At 41.1% G+C, this 25771-nt stretch overlaps 1 protein-coding gene across 1 annotated transcript in view; it reads right to left on the bottom strand.

Moving 5' to 3' along the window:
- Positions 1-25771, bottom strand: part of spryd3 (SPRY domain containing 3) — a 126958-nt gene that overhangs the window by 73208 nt on the left and 27979 nt on the right. Inside the window, 1 exon segment of the mRNA XM_061904341.1 lies at positions 20350-20499. Coding sequence (XP_061760325.1) covers positions 20350-20499 — 150 coding nt within the window.

Below are 25771 nucleotides of genomic sequence, written 5' to 3'. Positions count from 1 at the left end.
AAATGAACACCATAGCAATCGCACAAAGCCCTTGTGACCTGCGCATGTCAGATACGAATGCATCGGAAGCAACTTCAACTTCAACTAGACCCGCATACTGGCTGAACCGAAATATATTCACCCCCACACTTAAAATCTAAGGTTTGGCAACACTATGGGTTTTGCAAGACAAATGGGCAACTTGATAAAACCAACGCTATTTGCAAAATGTACCAAGCTGCTGTCAAATATATAGAAACCACAACTAATCAAATATATAATTCGAAGCGATGAAATGGAATCAGCATGTATTTTGCATATCAGAATCGTGACGCATCGTGATCAGGATGTTAATAGTATCAAATCGAATCGCCAAATGATGATGATTGATTTTAACTGTACCAAACCGTTGACTGTGAATCCAAATGTATATCACATCGGGTCGAGCCCAAAAATGATCCTCCCTACTTGTAACATAACTAATTTGTAACTCAAAGACCACCTTGGGAGCTACAGTCACGATATGATGTGTATTTACAATATTCAGTGTCTTGCAAAGGTATTAACCTCTTGGAAGTTTCAGCGTTGTATTAAGTCATTGTTTTAATAAATGAAATCATGTTCAATTTAATTTGTCATTTTTGACGGTAAATTTTTTTTAAAAAAGCCCTCTTCATGTTAAAGTTATGAGACTTTGGCTATGTTCACACAGATGTTTCCATGCACTAAATAAGTCTTGATTTCTCAAACAGTTAGTTTTTTCTGTATTTTCACACCTATGTGTAAAATCCCAGTGTCCATGTGTAATGGGGGCAAGCCAGAGTGGCTGCACCAGATGTACGTTAGTCAACCTTAGTCTTTAATAGCTTCAAATAGTGTATCAGCCGCTGGGTTTGCAGCTCGGGTTTTAAGCCTAGTGGCTAGCATACTTGTTTCTTAATTAGAGATCATGGGTTCACGCCCTGCTCTGAGCGGTGGCAATATGGGAAAATCATAAACACAATGCAGAGCCACCACACATGCACACTCTCTAATGCGACTATTAGTTAGACGTGCTGTGCCTCCTGTACATGGGGGGCCCTTATTTCCTTTTAATGTATTGCTTTTCTGGTTGACCTCTGACTTCACCCCATATCAAGGCATCTGCAGCTCCATACAAGTCAACAGCCCAGTTTTTGTTGAACCTAATGTCCGCTGTAATATTGGCATAGATTACAAATATTAGGTCTCTAATGGCTATGCTGATGTTAAATAGCAGACAGCATCAAACAATGATCATTGATTAAGCCACGAACATGACGCTACTACCAACAGGGTATGGAGCGGATGCAGGTCTGAAGCAAATAAAGACTGGATGGAGAGAGTTTCGAAGGAAATTTTTTACAGACAATCATGAAAACAAAACTGTGTTTATCCGAAAGGTTCTGTACTTAATGGAAGGATTTTTAAACTCGGAGGAAAAGACTGTTCGTGCCCGGATACTCCTCCAGAAGGTTAATATTGTTTTGTACAAGCTTGTCAGTTGTGCTGAATACAGAGTTATTGCTAACCAGTTTGGAGTGCACAAATGCAGCATGTAGAAGTTTATGTACACTTTATTTTTTTCCTTCAATATACCTGCTTTGTTTCTCTTCCATTTCACTCGTATTTCGTTTTGGAGTGTAAATTTGCCATTTCCTCCATTTTCAAATCAATCTTTTTTTTAGCCCATTGATGCACTTCAAAATGTTTAATGTTTTGATTTGTGAAGCAGGTAAACAGTCTCCTCTTTATTTCAGTTGTTGATTATGTTTTGATTAAATGGTATCTGCTCCCGGGTTAAATCCCACACGATGAAACTGGTGCATGTGTTATTGGAAGGGTCCCCTCTGGAAGCACACACTCATTCGAGAGATCTGGTTTTTAATCGCATAATGTAGGTGTGTGTTAGTCTGGTTTCTCAAAAGCCAATCATGATCAGATTAAGGTGTTTCCATTGGTTGTAGGATGCTTCTTTAGAGCCGAACTAGTTGGTAAAACAGACTAATTTAGTGCATGGAAACGTAGTCACTGTTGATCATTTCTGATTTTTTTGCCCATGTGTGACCTGTATCTCTCTTTTTATGTCAGTGTGAACAGTAAAATTTAGATTTTTTTCAATCTGACCCAGGCCTCTTTTGTATGCAGTATTTGGTCAGCATTCATCCGACCTATACGTCTTCAAAAGGTGACAAATGTCAAAGTTCTTTTCCAAAACAGACATGCATGAACGTAAAGGCTGGACGAAGGAGTAGAAATTGCTTTTCGTTCATACAAACTAGTCAAATATTTTCTTGGTAATGTGCACCACTACATAAAACGATCTAATTTAACACAAAATGTGAATTATATCCTGCGGTGTAAACATAGCCTTAGCTGAGCTAGTTTGTGTAAGGGACTAACTGTAAACAAGACGGTGTGTCGTTTAAACAACAGGGATGAAAGGACTCTGTTCAGTTTTTTCCGTATTGGCCCTCTGAATAGGGGTTGTCACTCAGCATGACAGGAATTATTCGCTGTGCACTCTTTGCTCGTTTTATTTAGTACTATTGCAGCACCAGCAGGTACTAACCTAAAAGTAAACATGAACATAACAAAACAATGTATCTATCTTGAATCATCATAATGTAAATAATAGACATGAATTCATCAACTGAACCATATTGTTGTCAACCATGATATGACATATTATCAATCACTGTGATTTTATCCCAACTTATTAATTTTAGCATTACATTTTATTATTACCATTAATTTATGTCATATAATGTTTTAAATGTGATCAGAATGATTTATAATGTCACCATAATTCATGGACAAGCATACTAAAAAGACATAAAACACAGGCGCTCTGTTTGAGCCACACATTACTCATATGATACTTACTACATTAAAGAACTACAAATCCCATTAGCCAACCAAGGAAGTAAAGTGCCGGTATTTTTAAACTCAAGCCGTAACGAAGAATAAACCTTCGAACTCTCAAATGCAGCCGGACACACGCAACGTGACAACAATCTAACCCAACAGATTTCAATCCGCACATTACTGTGGTTGTACCCTTTAAAGGGGAACATTATCACAATTTCAAAAGGGTTAAAAACAATGAAAATCAGTTCCCAGTGGATTGTTTTATTTTTCGAAGTTTTTTTCAAAATTTTACACCTGCAGGAATATCCCTAAAAAAAGCTTTAAAGTTCTTGATTTTCGCTATTTGCGATGCGACTGTCCATTTCCCTGTGACGTCATACAGGGCTGCCAATACAAACAACATGGCGGTTACCACAGCAAGATATAGCGACATTAGCTCGGATTCAGACTCGGATTTCAGCGGCTTAAGCGATTCAATAGATTACGTATGTATTGAAACAGATGGTCGGAGTATGGAGGCAGATAGCAGAACAGATTGAAGAAGAAATTGAAGCTATTGAGCAAATAGCTATTGACGCTTTTCGGCCATAGCATGGGTGTACCTAATGAAGTGGCCCTTAGCATGGCTGCCTTATTAGCATCGCCGGTAAAATTTGCGGACCAAACGATCAGGACTTTCGCATCTTGTGACACTGGAGCAACTTAAATCCGTCGATTGGTAAGTGTGTGTTTCGCATTAAATGTGGGTATCTAGTTTCAAATGTACATACAGCTACCGTAAATAGCATGTTAGCATCGATTAGCGTAGCATGTTAGCATCGATTAGCTGGCAGTCATGCCGTGACCAAATATGTCCGATTAGCACATAAGTCAACAACATCAACAAAACTCACCTTTGTGATTTCGTTGACTTAATCGTTGCAAATGTATCTGCAGGTTATCCATACATCTCTGTGCCATGTCTGTCTTAGCATCGCCAGTAAAATGTGCAGACACTCTGGCAAATTCAATGGGGTTTGGCGGCAGATTTCTTGCCAGTGGTGCAACTTGAATCCCTACCTGTTAGTGTTGTTACACCCTCCGACAACACGCCGACGAGGCATGATGTCTCTAAGGTTAAAAAAAATAGTTGAAAAAACGGAAAATAACAGAGCTGAGACCCGGTGATTGTAATGTGAAAATGAAAATGGCGGGTGTATCACCTCGGTGACGTCACGTTCTGACGTCATCGCTAAAAGACCGATAAACATAATTGCAGAGGTGGGTAGTAACGCGCTACATTTACTCCGTTACATTTACTTGAGTAACTTTTGGGATAAATTGTACTTCTACGAGTAGTTTTTATGCAAAATACATTTACTTTTACTTGAGTATATTTATAGAGAAGAAACGCTACTTTTACTCCGTTCCATTTATCTACATTCAGCTCGCTACTCGCTACTTTTTTTTATCGATCTATTAAGGTTTGTTTTGGTTAATGACAGAGCTTCAAAGTAGGATCTACGCATGCCTGCGTTTCACCAATCACATGCAGTCACTGGTGACGTTGGACCAATCAAACAGAGCCAGGCGGTCACATGACCCGGCTTAAACAAGTTGAAAAACATATTGGGGTGTTACCATTTAGTGGTCAATTGTACGGAATATGTACTGTACTGTGCAATCTACTAATAAAAGTTTCAATCAATCAATCAATCAAAAGTGTAAAGGAAAAAAGACACTTTTTATTTCAACCGTACTTCCCGTCAAAGCCTAAAGACTGATCGCACAGTTCGTGTCTTCACAATAAAAGTGCCACTCCATCGCGCCTGCGCCAACAAAATAAGAGTCTCCGAAAGCCGGCGCAATCAAGCTAGCAAGCTACGGAGTTTGCCGCCAATGTATTTCTTGTAAAGTGTATAAAAACGAATATGGAAGATAGACAAATAAGATGCCAAAAACCAACGATTTTCAAGGAGGAACTTTTTTTTCCTCCATTTGAAAAAGTGGACGTCTGATTCCAAACATTGCAAGTCATCAGAATCAGGTAATACACCAACTTATATTCTTGTCTTCATTAAAGATAGGAATCTATATGTTAAACATGCATGTATATTCATTAAAACACCTTCAATATGTGAACAAAAACGGCAAAATAAATAAATATAAATTATATACTGTATATATAAATGTATGTGTAGATATATATATATATATATATATATGTATGATTTGTGTGTGTATATATGATATGTGTGTGTATATATGATATGTGTGTGTATAAATGATATGTGTGTGTATGTATATGTATATGAGGTAGATCACCTCGACTTGGTCATTTACTAAGTAATTGATAAACGTTGATAAACTTATTGGGGTGTTACCATTTAGTGGTCAATTGTACGGAATATGTACTGTACTGTGCAATCTACTAATAAAAGTTTCAATCAATCAATCAATCAATCAAATCAATGACTGCCTACTGAGGTTATGGTGCTGTTAAGTTATTGTGGCTCAATGTGCCATTTTTTAATTTTATTTTAATGTACTATTATTTAATATATATTATTGTTTTAGTTGATTAAGAGATATTCCTGGCTCTGAATTTGCTCATTGCTATTTTTATGTTTTTGTGCTTTATTTGTTGCCGTAACCAAGTTACTCATGAGTTACTCAATACTTGAGTAGTTTTTTCACAACATACTTTTTACTTTTACTCAAGTAAATATTTGGGTGACTACTCTTTACTTTTACTTGAGTAATAAATCTCTAAAGTAACAGTACTCTTACTTGAGTACAATTTCTGGCTACTCTACCCACCTCTGCATAAATGCGTTTAATTTGCCAAAATTCCCCCATTTAGAGTTCGGAAATCAGTTAAAAAAATACATGGTCTTTTTTCTGCAACATCAAGGTATATATTGACGCTTGTTTAGGTTTGGTGATAATGTTCCCCATTAATTTAATAATTTTGCCAAAGTCGTTCAATAACTAAAAGTGTGTTTGCCCTGGCTGTGAAGCAGTCAGCCAGCCGCACAACAAACGCCACGGACATAGCGAACACACAACAAACAGAAAAGCTAGGAAGCGGGTAAGCATGGAATTTAAACAATAAAGCAGCTGCTCTAACAAAGAAAAGCGGACATAACAAAATGAGCTTACCAGTGGGGTATGCTGGTGACGAAGCATGCTGTCTTTACCAAACGAAAACAATGACGCTATTTTTAAAGCTACCCAAATGGTCACCTCTCAGTGGTAGTACCGCCCATCTTAAAAGTCCCAGGCAAGTCCGCCATAAATACATATCCATATAACAAATACACATAGTAAACCCAACAGACTCCAAAATTTAATTTAGTGGCTTTAATCCATCTGATATTCATCAACACATCTGTACAGTACAGTAGCACAGAATAGTATAAAATGGTAGTCAAACAGTAGTTTTTCCATCAGTGACTCAAGTACTCAGAACATCACAGATAGACAAGAAAAAACGGATTGATCTTGGATTTGACCAAACTAACTGGATTGCTTAACCAAAACGTGCCACTTACACAGGAAACAAAAACATATTTAACAAAATAACCCAAGATCATTAACATGACGTCAAGTGAGTACCAAAAGGGTTTAGCCTTTATTACAGCTACCCCCATGGCACATTTGCTACCAAATAAATGCTTTTTTACAGAGTTCAAAGAGTGTAGGAAAGTCTAGTCCTCCCCTTTTGGAAGAAGGGCTGGCAGCATCACTAGGTGAGCGACAGGTCGCATGTAAACATGATGCTTTTTCTCCAAATCAGCTGATCAATTACACCCACCATCACTCCTGTGAACTTTGGTGACCCGTCGAATGGGGACATGAAGCTCTGGGAAGCTGAGGAGTCACTAAAATGACAACTGCTCTCTCTAGGAGCTATGGCATTACGCAATGCCACTTTTGCCTGATCTGCCATGTCGGAAGGTATTCTCTGATTAGTCTATACCAGAATTGGTCAGCGAGCACCTGGGAATGCCGCCAATGCTTGCAACTCAGAATCACCGTCTCAAAGTTTACAACACAGGGGAGCGATTCATCTGGCCGCCCCATCAGCAGACTATTTGGAGTCACAGGGTCAGAATCAGCCAGGTAAACTGAGACGTAGCCCAACGGTTTGGAGTTGGACTCTATTTCCAAGAGTATGGTGAGCAGCAGCACTTCCTTGAAGGAAGTATAGGCTTGTCTCCTATACAGGTGTATAGGGCCATCATCATGGAACAGATTTCCCTGCCAAACACCGCATCAAAGTCAGCAAATCTGCCGGGGTTCCACTTCTGGCTATGAATCTCAACAGAGCCATCAGGAAAGCATCCGTATCCATACTCTTCAGAAGATCCAAATGGACTGCACTGGTCATCAAACATCTAAAAATTATTCCAGTGTTTTCGTGACGTCTAGCCATTTTAATCATCATCGGCCCGAAACAGACTACATTCGTTGAGTAGAAGGCTGGCTTGAATAGTCACAGGCGAGTCACTGGTAGATATGCCATTTTAGGAACAGATGGCAGGGCTCTCCAGCGTCGGCATTCAGCAGAGGTGTGTTGGTGCCCCCGAAAGGCTTCTCTACTACGGAGGATCTAGAAAGAACGCCACAACTCAGCGTACACCTGCTCTGGACCAGGGTGGTAAAGAACGCTGTCGTAGTTCTGGATGAGTGGCCGGGTGACAGAATTGGATAGATCCAGGACAACCGGATGTAGTATGGAGCCGTTAAGGCCTTCTGAATGCCGTAGCCAAACATCCACTTTTAATAGAGGGCAGGATGATTGGTCCAATTCGGGGGTTAAGGTAAGTAAGACAGGTTTTCCTTTGGCTAGCCACTTCTAGTCCTCAGGAAACAATTGTTGTGCCTGGAGCAACACAGACGTCTCTGCTTTCTGATACTCTTTAGTACTTGGAGGACATTGGAGTCCCTCTGTCCATGGATCTCATGTACCTTGGCATCTATGAAGTCCGTTCAAGTATACACTTTGTCACTAGAGCTCGTAGGCAAGGAAACTGTCAAGGTAGTTGCTTTTCGGATCTCTCTTGGGTCCTCCTGCCACTGTCTGTGTCTTGACCGAGGAAGGGAAGGCCTTGTGACCATCTGTTAGGTTCTGTGAGAGCTCTCAGGGACTTACCCCTTGTCAGCTCATCTGCATGGTTATTGGCTCAGTCTAAGTACCACCAAGTACAGTTCTGTGTGAATTCTTGGATCTTAGCTACTCTTGCACCAACAAAGACCTTACAGCAGGGGTCTCAAACTCAATTTACCTGGGGGCCACTGGATGCAGAAACTGGGTGAGGCTGGGCAGCAAGAAAAGATTTCTTAAAAAATCTAACATGCAGTTTTTAATGAATTCAGCTTCTATGAATGGCTTTCCCGCCCTAGCATTACTAAGACAGGAAAGCCAACCCTCACGATTTTTCCGGGAGACTCCTGAATTTCAGTGCACCTCCCGACAATCTACTGGTGCAACCATTTTCCCGAATTTGTCCCAATTTTCACCCGGCCGACATTATTAAGGGCTGCCGTGACTGCACTGCCTTTAACGTCCTCTACATCAGTGGTTCTCAACCTTTTTTCCGTGATGTACCCCATGTGAAAAATGTTTTAATTAAAGTACCCCCTAATCAGATCAAAGCATTTTGGTTGGAATAAAAGAGATACAGAAGTAAAATACAGCACTATGTCATCAGTTTCTTATTTATTAAATTGTATAACAGTGCAAAATATTGCTCATTTGTAGTTGTCTTTCTTGAACTATTTGGAAAAAAAGATATAAAAATAAATAAAAAACTTGTTGAAAAATAAACAAGTAATTCAATTATAAATAAAGATTTGTACACATAGAAGTAATCATCAACCTAAAGTGACCTCTTAGGGGATTGTAATATAGATCCATCTGGATGCATGAACTTAATTCTACACATTTCTTCACAAAAAAAGAAATCTTTAACATCAATATGGATGGAACATGTCCACAAAAAATCTAGCTGTCAACAGTGAATATTGCATTGCTGCATTTCTCACAGTTTGTGAACTTACATTCATATTTTGTTGAAGTGTTATCCTATAAATATATTTATTAAGTATTAATCTCGGTGCGGGCTTCATTCAATTCCTTTATGCCTTACTGGATTCACTGTCGATATTGATACAACTTTGTATTCTCCTACTGTAATGTTTGGATCTTTGGGGAGATGGGGTAGTTGTGGTAAAAGCTGCGAGTCGGCTCTGATTGTGGGGGAGGATGCTGGACAGACAGGGCAGGCCCAAATGCATAGTGAGGATCTGCTTGGAACGTCTGGCAGAGTCTCACATCACAGAAAGTTTTAATTCCCATCTCTGGAAGAACTTTGAACATGTTAGGAGGGAGGTACTGGACATTGAGTCCGATTGGACCATGTTCCTTGCCCCTATTGTCGGGGGAGCCGATTGGAGCTGTGGCCGCTAGGTGGTCTGTTCCTGCTGTGGTAGTAATCCCAGAAAGAGGGATGTCGTCAAGCTGAAAAAGAAGTCGTATCAATGGCAATGCAGCAGACAGGTACAGATAGGCCAAGTGATGTGTGGTTTTGGCAGTTGTAGAGGCAAAAATTCAGACATGGGAGGAGTTTGGAGGAGCCAAAGAGAACAATGTTCAGACAGCTTCAAAGCGATTCCAGACCACTATCAGGCGCCTACGAAGGGGGAACTGTTAACACTGTGTATGGTGGGGATGGTGTGCTGCTGACTTTGACTGGGGATGAAGTGGATCGGTGGAAGGAATACTTTGAAGACCTCCTCAATCCCACCTACACATCTTCCAATGAGGAAGCCGTGCCTTGGGCATCTGTGGCGGACTATTATTTCTGGGGCTGAGGTTTCCGAAGTAGTTAAAAAGCTCCTCGGTGGCAGGACCCCGGGGGTGGATGAGATCCACCCGGAGTTCCTTGAGGCTCTGGATGCTGTGAGGTGTACAAGACTCTGCAGCATTGCATGGCATTGGTGGCGATGCTTCTGGATTGCAGAACGAGAGGGTGTGTTCCAGGGGTGCCCATTACGTCGATCGTGATCGACTGGTCGATCTCGGACGGTGTGTCAGTCGATCTCAAGCCAGGCATTAAAAAATATACATAAAAATGAGCAATCATCAATCATACCAAGACTTCACTTTCGTCAGTTGTTTGACATTCTCGGCACCCGAGGATCTTGTGAGATGACGCTGGCTGCTGCAAGCTCATATTTAAGAAAAAAATCACTAACAGGGTGGACGCAGAGAAACACATTTTATTTCTAGCGACTCCGTACCCACTGTCAAAACTCTAAAGACCGACTGCACAGTTCCTGTCTTCACCATAAAAGACCTTTTTCATCCTGCCTGTGCTAACAAAATAAGAGTCTCAGAAAGCTAGCGTGCACAAGCTAGCAAGCTACGGAGTTTGATGCCAATGTATTTCTCCCCCGCCCTCAGCGACCGCATTCTCACTTGCTTGCCCACCCGCACTCTCACTGACGTCACTCACCTGCTGCCAGACATTAAAGGGCCACACACATATGCTACTCTCATAACAAAGTGTTTAAAAACGAGTATGCAAGTTGGACAAATGAGATGCCAAATCCAACCACTTTCATGTGGTATTGGACAGAAAGGAGGACTTTTTTTTCCCTCCATTTGAAAATGCGGACGTTATCAGCACCACTGTCTAATTCCAATCAATGCAAGTCATCAGAATCAAATACACCAACTTATATTCTTGTCTTCATGAAAGAAAGGAATCTATGTGTGTTAAACATGCTTGTATTATCATTAAACACCATTAACTTGTTAACAAATATGTGTCTTTTATAAATAAATACATATAAATTATAAATAGGAATGAGGTAGATCTCCTCGACTTGGTCAATTGAAAAGTAGCTCGCCTGCAGAAAAAGTGTGAGCGCCCCTGGTGTGTTCCAACTATAGTAGGATCACACTCTTAAGGTTTATTCAGGTGCACTGGAGAGGATGCTAGGATAGTCAAACCTTAAATTCAGGAGGAGCAGTGTGGTTTTCGTCCACGTCGTAGAACTGTTCACCAACTCTATACTCTCGGCAGGAGTTTTCCCAACCAGTCTACATGTGTTTTGTAGACTTGGAGAAGGCATTCGATCATGTCTCTTGGAAGTCCTGTGGAGAATGCTGAGAGAGTATGGGGTATCAGACCGTCTGATTGTGGCAGTCCGCTCCATGTATGATCAGTGTCAGAGCTTGGTCCACATAGCTGGCAGTAAGACAGACCCATTTCCAGTGAGAGTTGGACTCTGGCAGGGGTGCACTTTGTCACCGATTCTTTGTACAACTTTTAAGAACAGAGTTTTTAGTGGCAGTCAGAGGATTGAGAGTATCCGGTTTGGTGGTTGCAGGATTAGGTCTCTGCTTTTTGCAGATGATGTGGTCCTGCTGGCTTCATCTGGCCAAGATCTCCAGCTTTCACTGGATCGGTTCGCATTGTGAAGCGACTGGTATGAAAATCAGCACTTCAAAATCTGAGCCCGAGTCCATGGTTCTCGCCCGCTAAAGGGCGGAGTTCATGAATGAGGGAAGAGTGCATTATGAGATCGACAGGTGGATTGGTGCGGCATCTGCAGTGATGCGGTTTCTCCATTGAGCCATCATAGTGAAAAAGGAACTGAACCAGAAGGCAAAGCTCTTAATTTACAGATCGGTCTATGTCCCTATCCTCATCTATGGCCATGAGCTTTAAGGTATGACCAAAAGGACAAGATCACGGGTGCAAGCGGCTGAAATTGGTTTCTTCCGTCGGGTGGTATGGCTCTCCCGTAGAGATAAGGTGAGAAGCCCTGTCAGTCGGGAGGAGCTCAGAGTAAAGCTGATGCTCCTCCACATCGAGAAGAGCCAGATGAGATGGTTCAAGCATCTGATCAGAATGCCACACGGTGCTCAGGGCGCGTCTGACCGGTAGGAAACCACAGGGAAGACGCAGGACACGGAGGAAAGACTATGTCTCTCAGCTGGCCAGGGAATCCCTCAGGATCCCCTGGGACGAGTTGGATGAAGTAGATGGAGAGAGGGAAGTCTTGGTTTCTCTGCGTAGGCTGGTGGCCCCACAACCCAAATTCGGATAAGCGGAAGGAGACGGATGGATATCAAATTGTGTGAATTGGTGTCTGACTTGTAAAGCGCTGTTCATATCCAATCTCCAAGCAACCTGACAGAGTTTTGAACTACTTTTAAAGGAGACATCGCAGGGAAATTCGTAGTGTTGTAATGTGCCTACCTGATTGAGACATTTCCACAAACACAAAGTGCTATGATTTTACCCAAATATCCATCTACTAAATACTGATTTGAAGGTGGTAAATACTAAAGCAGTCATTTACTTTGGCTTTTGGAGTTTTTCCTTGGCTGTATGTGAGTTCAGATCAGGGATATTGTAGTTTGTGCAGCCCTTTGAGGAACTTATGATTAGGGGCTAGATAAATAAACATTATTTGATTAATTGATTTATATTTTAAATTTTAATTGACAATAAGGTGTAAAAATATGTTATGACTTAGATATAACATTTGTTTTGTGCAAATTGTTGTCAAAAAAAGCTAAGAACATGATGTCATTTATTAAAGCAATAAAAGACTGAGCAAGGCACGGTTCATATACGGTATAAACTATTATTCAACTCCTGATGCCCTGCATCTACTCGGAGGATCACAACCTTGTCATGGTCAGGGAGCTTTCGTGTCTCAGTGATCCCAAAAGCAATGCAGGTGGGAGCTTTGGCTCCTTTAAGGGTTACCCAAACCTGACAGGTCAAAGGTGAGAGTCCAGACAGAGAGTGATCTACTGGCCCTCCAGGTTGGGGTTTGGGCGCAGGATTGACAACCCTGTCGAGGGAAAAACAAATATGCTCCGGAAACAGCAACAAATATAACTAAAACTTTCTGTTGTGATGGCCTCCAAAGTCGTCAGTAGATGCATCTATGAATGGCAGTGGTGAAAGCCATAGAGGAAGGACAGGAAACCATGGCAGGAAATCAGAATTCCTAAATAACAAATGTAAAACTAAGATTGTTTTTTGGAATGTGAGTACAATGTATGAAACTGGGAAGCTAGCACAAGTTACTTCAGAAATGAGGCATTATCAGATTGATATTCTTGGAATAAGCAAATGTAGATGGACAGGATCCGTAAATATCATTACCAACACTGGAGAGACTGTGTTGCACTACGGGCGAGATGATAACCTACATTACGAGGGAGTTGCAATCATATTGAGTAAAGGAGTTGAAAAAAGCTTAATGGAATGGAAACCTATCATCAAAATTAGGCTGAAAGAAAAACAAATAAACACAACAATTCTCCTATGTTACACTCCAACAAATGACAGTGATGATCTCCATAAAGATGACATCTACGATCAGGTACAAGCTGAACTAAGTGGCATTCCAGGACATGACATAAAAATTGTAATGAGAGACTTAAATGCAAAAGTAGGAGATTACAAAACAAACAGAGAGAGCGCAATGGGAAAAGGTGGCTGTGGAACCATGAGAGGTGATGGTGAAAGGCAGAGTGAGCTTTGTGCTGCCAATGATTTGGTCATGGGAGGTACACTCTTCCCACAACCACAACCTGATAAACGATACCGGGACAGTCACTCCTTGATGTCAAAGTGATGAGGGAGGCTAATGCCAGCAGCGACCACCAGCTAGTTGTAGTGAATAAAAGTCAGGAGTTAGACAGGGATGTGTCATGTCTGCCCTTCTCTTCATAATCACCATTGACAAGGTCATGAGGCAAACAACTGAAGATCATCCACGAGGTATCAGATGGTCAATTTTCTCCAGGTTGGAAGACCTTGATTTTGCAGATGTTCTTGCATTAATCTCACATACACACCAGCACATGCAAGCAAAGACGCCACACCTGTGTGAGTTTGCACAACAAGTTGGCCTGAAGATCATTGAAGGCAAAACAGAAGTAACAACTTTAAATAACCCAAATCCATTGGCAGTACAAATACATGGAAAATATATCTCTACAGAGGAATTCAACAAACTTTGCAGCATTGTTAGATGTGATGGGGGAGCAGAAAATGACATTAGAAACCGCCAAAACATAGCAAACATGTCCTTCCGAATGTTGAACAATATATGAAGATCACAACTGTAAAGTACAAAAACAAAGTTGAGACTATACCAGAGCTGTGTCCTTTCCAACCATCCATTTTCTACCGCTTATTCCCTTTTGGGGTCACGGGGGGCGCTGGCGCCTATCTCAGCTACAATCGGGCGGAAGGCGGGGTACACCCTGGACAAGTCGCCACCTCATCGCAGGGCCAACACAGATAGACAGACAACTTTCACACTCACATTGTCCTTTCCACCTTGCTAAATGGATCGGAGTGCTGGAGAATGACAGAGAAAGACCTTAATAAACTCTCAGTCTTCCATACAAAGAGCCTCAGAAAGATCCTTCAAATGTTCTGGCCTCACAAAATCACAAATGAAGAACTATTCAACCAATGTAAAAAAGAGGACATGGGAACCATTGTCCTGAGAACACTTTTGTAGCTCTTCACCGGACACCTGAAGGGAGCAGAAAGCGGGGTCGACCCAAGAACACCTGGCGCAGAAAATAGAGAGCGAATTGAAGGACCTAAATAACACATGAGATACTATTCAGAAAAAGGCCCAGGACCAACAGAAATGGAGGACATTCATTGCTGTTCTACATGCTATTGGAGTCATGAAGGGCAGTAAGTAACTAAGATGCCCTGCACACAAACAGGTAAATATTTGGCAATACCACACTCAACGTAGCTGTAAAAATATTTGAATGAGGCAAAAAGCAGAACATGACAGAAATGTATTATTTTAAGATTGGGAGAGTTTATAATAAGGCTTGGGAAGGGGAAATCAATATGTGGATCATCATCTTGCCAGAACACAAACACATCTAGCGAACAGATGTGATGAATAAGAGCAAGACGACTTTGAGAAAAGATAGGAGTCACATCTCTTTCATTCCTTCCCTGGCCATACAGAGCAGAGCACAGCTAAATATACGTGCTTTAATAGGAACAGATTTTGTACCGTGTGTGCATAACAATCCTACTTATAACGACACAAACTGAGACCAGGTGCTATTATCCCAGCTGCATTCAGGTGGAAGGCAGTGTACACCCTGGATAAGTCACCACCTCATCACAGGATCAACACAGACAGATAGTAAACATTCACACTCACATTCACAAACTACAGCCAATATATGTATATGTATAAATATATATATGCATATAAACCCAAGCATATATACATAAATACAAACCCCGTTTCCATATGAGTTGGGAAATTGTGTTAGCTGTAAATATAAACGAAATACTGTGATTTGCAAATCATTTTCAACCCATATTCAGTTGAATATGCTACAAAGACAACATATTTGACGTTAAAACTGATAAACATTTTTTTTTGCAAATAATCATTAACTTTAGAATTTGATGCCAGCAACACGTGACAAAGAAGTTGGGAAAGGTGGCAATAAATATTGATAAAGCTGAGAAATGCTCATCAAACACTTATTTGGAACATCCCACATGTGTGCAGGCTAATTGGGAACAAGTGGGTGCCATGATTGGGTATAAAAGCAGCTTCCATGAAATGCTAAGTAATTCACAAACAAGGATGAGGCGAGGGTCACCAATTTGTAAGCAAATTGTCGAAAAGTTTTAGAACAACATTTCTCAACGAGCTATTGCCAGGAATTTAGGGATTTTACCATCTACGGTCAGTAAAATCATCAATAGGTTCAGAAAATCTGGAGAAATCACTGCACGTAAGCGATGATATTACGGATCTTTGATCCCTCAGGCAGTACTGCATCCAGAACCGACATCATTGTGTAAGTGATATTACCACATGGGCTCAGGAACCCTTTATTAAACCACTGTCAGTAACTATGGCTGGTTGATACATTTGTAGGTGCAAGTTAAAACTCTGCTATGCAAAGCAAAACTCATTTATCAACAACACCAAGGAATGCCGCTGGCTTCGCTGGGCCCTAGCTCATCTAAGATGGACTGATGCAAAGTGGAAAAGTGTTCTGTGGTCTGGCGAGTCCACATTTCAAATTATATTTGGAAACTGTGGACGTGGTGTCCTCCGGAACAAAAAGGAAAATAACCATCCGGATTGTCATAGGCGCAAAGTTCAAAAGCCAGCATCTTTGATTGTATGGGGGTGTATTAGTGCCCTAGGCATGGGTAACTTACACATCTGTGAAGGCACCATTAATGCTGAATGGTCCATACAGGTTTTGGAGCAACATATATTGTCATCCAAGCAAAGTTATCATGGATGCCCCTGCTTATTTCAGCAAGACAAGTGTTACAACAGCGTGGCTTCGGAAAAAAAAGAATGCGGGTACTTTCCTGGCCTGCCTGCAGTCCAGACCTGTCTGTCTCCCATCGAAAATGTGTGGCGCATTATGAAGCGTAAAATACGACAGTGGAGACCCCGGACTGTTGAAGCTGTACATAAAACAAAAATGGGAAAAAATTCTACTTTCAGAGCTTCAACAATTAGTTTCCTAAGTTTATTGATTGTTGTTAAAAAAAAAGGTGATGTAACACAGTGGTGAACATAACATTTCCCAACTACTTTGGCACATGTTGCAGCCATGAAATTCTAAGTTAATCATTATTTGCAAAAAAAGAAAATAACGTTTATGAGTTTGAACATAGAATATCTTGTCTTTGTAGTGCATTTAATTGAATATGGGCTGAAAATAATTTGCAAATCACTGTATTCCGTTTATATTTACATATAACACAATTTCTCAACCGGGTTTGTAGATATATATACGGAAATATATATGTACATATAATATATATGTATGTATATATATATATATATATATATATATGTATATATATACTGTATATATATATATATATATACATTTACTCTCTAAAATTGAAAATTCAACCGAAAAAATTAAGAGAAAAACTAGCTAATTCGAATCTTTTTGAATAAATAAATAAAATAATTTATGGAACATCATTAGTAATTTTTTCCTGATTAATATTCATTTTAGAATGTTGATGATATGTTTTAAATAGGTTAAAATCCAATCTGCACTTTGTTATAATATATAACAAATTGGACCAAGCTATATTTCTAACAAAGACAAAACATTATTTCTTCTAGATTTTCCAGAACAAAAATTTTTAAATAATTTCAAAAGACTTTGAAATAAGATTTGAATTTGATTCTACAGATTTTCTAGATTTGCCAGAATATTTTTTTTGAATTTTAATCATAAATTTGAAAAAATATTTTACAAATATTCTTGTTCGAAAAAACAGAAGCTAAAATGAAGAATTAAATTAAAATGTATTTATTATTTTTTACAACAAAAAAAAAAAAATACTTGAACATTGATTTAAACTGTCAGGAAAGAAGAGGAAGGAATTTAAAAGTTAAAACTGTATATGTGTTTGAAAATCATTTTTAAGGTTGTATTTTTTCTCTAAAATTGTCTTTCTGAAAGTTATAAGAAGCAAAGTAAAAAAATAAATGAATTCATTTAAACAAGTGAAGACCAAGTCTTTAAAATATTTTCTTGGAATTTTTCAATTCTATTTGAGTTTTGTCTCTCTTAGAATTAAAATGTCAAACAAAGCGAGACCAGCTTGCTAGTAAATAAATGCAATTTAAAAAATAGAGGCAGCTCACTGGTAAGTGCTGCTATTTGAGCTATTTTTAGAACAGCCCAGCGGGCTACTCATCTGGTCCTTACAGGCTACCTGGTGCCCGCGGGCACCGCATTGGTGACCCCTGTTTTAGAGCAACATATGTTGCCATCCAAACAACATTTTCATGGACACCCCTCCTTATTTCAGCAAGACAATTCCAAGCCATGAGTTACAACAGCGTGGTTTTGTAGTAAAAGAGTGTGGGTACTAGACTGGCTTGTCTGTAGTCCAGACCTGTCTCCTATTGAAAATGTGTGGCGCATTATGAAGCGTAAAATACGACAACGGAGACCCCGGACTGTTGAACAGCTTAAGCTGTACATCAAGCAAGAATGGGAAAGAATTCCACTTAAAAAGCTTCAAAAATTGGTCTCCTCAGTTCCCAAAAGTTTAATAAAATGTTGTGAAAAGGAAAGGCGATGTAACACAGTGTAAAAATGTCATGCTGCTGCCATTACATTTTAAGTTAATAATTATTTGCAAAAAAAATTTTTTTTCTCAGTTTTGAACTTTAATTATCTTGTCTATGCAGTATATTTTATTGAATATAAATTGAAAAGGATTTGCAAATCATTGTAGTCTGTTTTTATTTCCGAATTACACAACGTGCCAAATTCACTGGTTTTGGGCTTTATTTATATAGGTGTGTACAAAATAATCGGTACAAACCTATTCTAACTTCAGAGGTAGGAATACGTTGTTTGGCGAGCGTCTGGATTCTATGTGGTACGAATCGGTCGTTGTACGGTTGGAAAATCATGAATCAATTGCTTGCAGATCTGATTCAAAATATGGCTGATTTAGATTTCTGTGATGACATAATATGAGAGTACCACGCAATGTAAACAAATCAGAAGCAACCTAAGGCGGGTTTTGCGTTTTTACTTTTACACCCCTCAGCGCAGTGTTGTCAAATTGCAGATTTTCTCGCTAAATGTAGAATCATTCCAATTCCACTTCGTAACTTTCTTTCTCAAAAGCTACAAGCGACAAATCTTGCACTTTTGGGGGGATGTTTGGAGACATTTCGGAAAGCGCCTAACACTCTAATGTCCACGTACAAGCAGCGTTGCTGTGATCCTTTCCACAAAGGCTTTCCCTGTCTATTGAATGTCTGCTCTTAGACAGCTGGTACTGAAAACAAATTTTTTTGTACTTACCGGTATAAGTGCAATTGCAAATTACGTCTATTCCATTCTCGTCAGAGCAGACAGGCGAGGCACACCCAGTCCGTGAGGGGACAGTTTATGCAAACAATAATACAAAGATATAAAAGCTAAAATAAGTCGATATTTTTAAATAAATAATATAAAAACCTACATGTTAAATATGTGTCAGACTGTTCTCGTAGAACACGCTTTAAATACGTGACATGACGCCGGCACATTCCGGCTAAAGGAGATACTGTTATTCATACTATATTTAGTAATGTAAACATTTTACGTCCATATATAACAATTGAGACAACATCATTGACATGTAAATCAGCAATTTAAAATAACTCTGTTTGTATTAACAGTAAATAATCAAAGCAGTTCAGTTTGTAGGTATCTGATTATCACAATAGTGTCACTCAACAGCAAGTAGCAGTGGAAAGTTGTAGTTATCGGTTAGATCCGGAGCTTGACAGTCACTTATTATAAGCATGTAAAATTCTGTACTTCTACTGTAGTTACATTTCCACATAGCTTAACAAGTTGAAATGGCCAAAATCGCCTCCTAGTATACGAGAGGCACACAACATATGGCCAACAGTCACATTATGGATAGAGCATGGAAACAGAACATGTACAGTAGTTGTGAAAATAGAAGAAACCAATTACTTGAGAAATCAGACTAATTTAGTGCATGAGAACGTACTGATTGTGGCAGCAGTTACATCAGTCTCAACCCAGACATAAATAAAAAAAAAAACAACAACAACAGATAGGTATGTCGTACAGTGGCTGTCTCTTTCATTGTACACAAACAGGGTATCATCAGATTGTTATTGTTGATGATTGTCTTTTTATTAAATGGTCATTATTCCCTCGTAGTAGTAGTAACACGCCTGTGTGTGTTTGTGTGCATGCGATGGCTGCCGCTTGCACTAATTATTAGCTACTTCCTAAAGAGAACTTGCTGGGATTCTAAAAAAGTCTTGTCCGCATCAAAGAAGCTGGCCACGTTCCATCAAACTATCGGAAACGGCGTTGTAACATACATAAAAGTAAATAATTAGATTACGCGTTACTGTAAAAAAAAATAACGCCATTAGCAATGCCATTATTATGGAACAGCTTTTTTCCGAAAAATACGTACGATACATTTTTTTGTCATTATATGATGTATATTGTAATATCGCACTGTATTACTTATATCTAATGGGAAATAGAAAGAAAATGTTGCTTCTATCAAATAATGGAATAGCCTTAAAAATAGAAGAGAGAATATTTCCATACTTTAACGTCTGTCTGAAATTCAGACAGTTGACACAGTCTGTACCATCATATACTTCATACACTGATGAACATTTCAACATTCCCAACACAATGTCTTTGGAACACTTTGCCAATGCCTCAAACATACCCTGCACTCCGTTCAGGTATTGGTTAGTTTTCCGTCACTGTAACACTTACCTTAACCATTTATTGGAAAAGAAACACAACTAACATAGCACAATATTTATTCATGCAGCCTTAAAATAACTCATATACTGTATAACATCTAGGAAAAATACTGGCAATTATGATATAAACAAGCTCACCCTCCTTGCCAGACCCAGAGCTATGTAGCACTTTTCCCTGGCATCAACGATCTCCACCTCGTAGTAATGGCAGCAGGGGGTAAGTGGCTGTCGGGCCTGAGCTAAACCCACATCCATTATGCTTTTTCCTTTGCCAATGTACTCCAAGAGCTGAAGATGAAGAAACAGAGAAAAAAGAAGCAAAAACAAGGAAGGATGAGGGTTAATAGGTTAAAGGAAGTACTACATGGTGTCACACATTTTTGTCATGGAGTGAACCGCCTGGTCCAGCCCCTGCATCTGTTCTGCCCAGGGCTCAAACCTGGGTCTGCCGAATCAGAGTTTGAGAGCGCTAGGCATCAAGTTAAAACCCAAGCTGTTGACTCGATCTCCAGGGCAAGCTCTTTAAGCATTAGGGAGTGAGGTTTACCAACCAAACAGCTATTACACTGGTTCACTTGGTGTTCATACTGACCACTGTGATCAAAAGTATCCCAACAATATATAATATGCAGCAACAAGGCAACAATTTACACGACTGTAAAAGATTTCACACTGCTTTAAATTGAATTTTGATGGCAAGTAAACAAGAATGTCCTACTCTAACCCTAAATGACCAATGAAATAGCTTAGACACTAAGCCAGACACGTTCTCTTAGTCCACAGGTGTGCTGAAGTGCTTTAGTTCTGACTTACTAGCAGAAATCTGTGTTCAACTAGTGTAATTGTAGTTATCATTTGAAATGATAAAACAGACACATTTGAGTCAAATGTTGCGAAAGAGAAATACAGTATTTACAACTAATGCGTGCAAGAGAGCGGATAACTTGTTTGACTGACACCTTCACACCTCTTCAAGTCCTCACTGAATGGCCTAATAAACACGGGCAGCCACAACACAGTGCATGTGGAGTCTACATTTATTATGTAATCATTTTCAAATCTATATTAGATTTTATCATTGAAACACATGAAGCACGGTGGAAAGTGATGCTTAAATGAGCAGCAAAGAAACCACAAAACCCTAAGGCTGAGAAATGTTTTAGTGTCGTGTGTTTGCATGCATATGATTGAGCAAACAAGAGCATAATTAACCATACGCCCCCAGTTTGTAAATCTAGGATAACAGACACTGTGGGGTGGAAAAATTTACCTCTGTATTGTGACTTTTGTTTGCACACACTTACACAAGAGTGTGCATGCATGTGTGTGTGTAACCCCATCTGGATGTGCAAGGTTTCAATAGCCAGCCACTTAAAAGCCACACCTGAAGTAAACACCTTTCTATCGGTCTAAAAAAAATGACGTGTCTCAATTAAGATATTACTATTTTCTGTTAGTCTCTGTTGCTTAGTGAGCTGTCATAGTGAAAACAATTCAGACATGCAACGTGCCAATACACTATGTATGTGTTTAGGCAAAGATACATTTTACAAACAGAACCACACTGACACCCAGCGGAGCGGACCAAAAACTCTCCCACCGGACATGCCACCAATAGAGTCCCCAGAACACCAACTGGACACTAACCCTCCGAAGTGGAGTGAGGTGGAGAGAATTGTACGACGAGCTAGAGCGGCATCCTCTCCTGGGCCCAATGGAATTCCATACCGATTTTATAAGAAAACTCCAGAAGTTTTACACTTTCTATGGAGGCTGATGAAGGTGGTGTGGCAGAAACAAGCAATTCCAACTGCATGGCGGAGGGCAGGAGGCATCCTGATCCCCAAGGAAAAGGACTCTGTGGACATCAGCCAGTTTTGCCAAATCAGCCTTCTCAATGTTGAAGGCAAAATCTTCTTCAGTGTAGTGGCTCACAGGCTGTCCACCTACCTGGAAAAGAACCAATACATTGACACTTCGGTGCAAAAAGCAGGGATTCCAGGGTTCTCGGGGTGCCTGGAGCACACGAACATGATATGGAGTCAAATTCAAGCTGCCAAGAAGGGTGGAAGAGACCTCCATGTTGTGTTCTTGGACCTAGCAAATGCCTTTGGGTCAGTTCCTCATGATCTCCTCTGGGTGGCATTCCACTATTTCAGTGTCCCGGATTCCATAACTGGTCTTGTCAAAGCCTATTTCCAGGACCTACAGCTATGCCTGACAACTGGTGGGTGTACCACAGCATGGCAGCGACTCGAAATAGGAATAATGGCAGGGTGTACCATCTCACCTCTTGCTTTTACAATGGCTATGGAGGTCATCATCCGGGCCTCTAAGTGGGTGGTAGGAGGTCAAAAGATTAAATCCGGTCTTCGTCTTCCCCCCATCAGAGCCTATATGGATGATATGACCATCCTCACCACAACCAAGGCGTGTGCTAGGCGGCTGCTGAACAAACTGCAAGAAAACATCCAGTGGGCCCGGATGGAAATAAAACCAAGCAAGTCCAGAAGCATCTCAGTGGTGAAGGGGAAGCTGATGGAACATCGATTCTGCGTGGGTGAGGAGGCTATACCAACAGTGTCTGAGAAGCCTGTCAAGAGTCTTGGGCGTTGGTATCATGCTACCCTCAAGGACACGGGGCAGGTGGACCAGCTCAAGCAGGATACTATAACTGGCCTTGAAAACATCGATAAGACCATGCTCCCTGGCCGGTTGAAGCTGTGGTGCCTCCAATTTGGGTTGCTACCCAGGCTTTTGTGGCCTCTGACCATCTATGACGTACCAACCACAAAGGTAGAAAAGTTGGAGAGGATGGTTAGTGCATTTGCTAGGAAGTGGCTGGGTCTTCCCAAATGCTTCAGTAACATCGGACTGTATGGAAGAGGTGTTCTGGAGCTTCCTGTTTCCAGCCTAGTAGAGGAGTTTAAGTGTGCAAAGGTAAGGCTGGAAATGACGCTAACAGAGTCTCGCGACCCATGCGTTGCCCAAACAGCTCCTACCTTGGTGACCGGAAGGAAATGGACTGCAGCGGCAGCTACTCTGCAAGCAAAGGAGGATCTTAGGCACAGAGACATCATTGGCCTCGTGCAGCAGGGAAGAGGAGGCCTTGGCCTTAGTGAGAGCAGACCGTTGTGGCATAATGCGGCTGGTTATAGAGGAGGTACGTCGGCATGAGCAGGCAGCAAGATGTGCAAAGGCTATCTCACAAGTTAAGCAAGGACAGTGGATGAGCTGGGAAGGAGTCGAGAGGAGAAGGCTCTCATGGAGGGCGCTGTTGGGCATGGAGGCAGTTCACATCAGCTTCATCTTACGCTCCACTTATGATGTCCTTCCCTCCCCCTCCAACCTCAAACAGTGGTATGCAGAGGACCCTACATGCCTCCTCTGTCCATCTCCAGCTAACCTCAAACACATTCTCGTTGGCTGCAAGACAAGTCTGTCACAAGGGCGCTACACCTGGCGGCACAACCAGGTTCTGAAGTGCCTAGCAGCCACGTTAGAGGCCAGAAGAGCGAAGATCAATGCCCTGCCCCCGCCAAAAGTACATCCTACAGCCACAAGAGAGTTCATCCGAGAAGGTGCAGAGTCCACCAACGGCCATATAACAGACATAGGCCAGCTCGGAAGGGCTCGTGACTGGAAAATGGCGGTGGATCTTGATCAAAAGCTCTGCTTTCCTTCAGAGATAGCCATGTCAAACCTCAGACCAGACATTGTGCTCTGGTCCTCCTCACTGCGTATTGTGTATATAATAGAACTCACGGTTCCCTGGGAGGCTGCTGTGGAGGAGGCATTCGAACGCAAAAGCCTTAAGTACAGCGAACTGGCAGCTGATGCTGAGCAGAATGGATGGAAAGTCAAGGTCTGCCCAGTGGAAGTTGGCTGCAGAGGTTTTGTGGGCCAGACAACAATCAGGCTGCTTAAGGACATCGGATTTTGAGGCCAAACCCTGCGAAACACCATCAAAGCCCTCTCAGGAGCAGCAGAGACAGCCAGTCGGTGGCTGTGGGTGAAGAGGAGAGACACCATCTGGGGATGTAGTAAGACCTATATCACATAATGGTTAAAAGCAGAGGGGGGCTCACCTGGGACGCCAGGTGTTGCCGATGAGCCCTCTGGAGGTGTCGTGGGCCTATCATTGAAATGCCGGTGAAGGAGGGTGCCCACCTGATGACCCCAATGAAGCTGACAACCATTACCCTTCCTCCTCTCTGCCCCCCATCTTGCAATCCCACCCAACCAGGTCTAACACCACAACCGCTCTGAGGCAGCGCTGAAGGAGGTAGCCTATTATTTCCACTCTACTCACGTTATCTTGTATCATGGGATTGTTCTATCTAGTCCTAAAATTGAACTGAACTACACTTACAAAAATACTTCAACCATACTAAATAATTTACGTAATCTGACCTTTCCACACTTCAATCTGGCAACAAAAGTTACTATAGCACCATCTCATCCGGCATAAAGTAAATACCCAAAGAAAGCAAGGCAGCTCATTTAAAACCTAGACATCGTTTGGAAGTGCTTCGATAAACCACAGCCTTGTCCTAACTGAATTGCAAACATGTGCTCTGGGAGCTGTTTGATGGGCAGTCACACTTATTTCTATTTTTTTTGCTGCTGAGTAATGGAAGCAGAGAGAGACATAGCCTTGAGCAAACCTTGCCTTACAGAGATAGCTGACAGTCTCTCGTTCTCGCTTCCCTCCTATAATTCAGAAGGGTGAGAATGGTGATGGTAGTGTCCAAGGGTTGTTTTGTTGGGATGCTGCCTGGGAGACGGATGTAACATCCATTTACCACGGCCGTGCCAGTTTCATGTCACTTTTAATGGTAAACACCTCTTCTTTATTAGACTGAGAATATAAAATTCAATTAAAAAAAAAAACATTATAGCTACAGGCTTCCCACAGATATACTAACTTTTTTAGTTATGTTACTTTTGTCTTTGTTACAAGATACATATATTTTTTATAGGGGTGGGCAAATCAATGCGTTAATTACGGTGGCAGAGGGGTTAGTGCGTCTGCCTCACAGTACGAAGTTCCTGCAGTCCTGGGTTCAAATCCAGGCTCGGGATCTTTCTGTGTGGAGTTTGCATGTTCTCCCCGTGAATGCGTGGGTTCCCTCCGGGTACTCCGGCTTCCTCCCACTTCCAAAGACATGCACCTGGGGATAGGTTGATTGGCAACACTAAATTGGCCCTAGTGAGTGAATGTGAGTGTGAATGTTGTCTGTCTATCTGTGTTGGCCCTGCGATGAGGTGGCGACTTGTCCAGGGTGTACCCTGCCTTCCGCCCGTTTGTAGCTGAGATAGGCGCCAGCGCCCCCCGCGACCCCGAAAGGGAATAAGCGGTAGGAAATGGATGGATGAATTACGAGTTAACTCATCAATCTATTAACGCCGACAATTATTTTATCGCACATTTGCGTATGTTGTTTACATGCTTTTATTTTGTTAACACCTTTTCTTAACAAGATGGCGTCGCCCGGACGAGGGGCTCCTGGTAAAGATGGAACATTTGGCAAAAATACCGGACAATTCTGCAAATTTC

This window comes from Nerophis ophidion, linkage group LG06 (assembly GCF_033978795.1).
Source record: "Nerophis ophidion isolate RoL-2023_Sa linkage group LG06, RoL_Noph_v1.0, whole genome shotgun sequence".
Lineage (NCBI taxonomy): Eukaryota > Metazoa > Chordata > Actinopteri > Syngnathiformes > Syngnathidae > Nerophis > Nerophis ophidion.
Note: the sequence above shows the minus strand (reverse complement) of the source record. Positions and strands in the feature narration are given on the sequence as shown.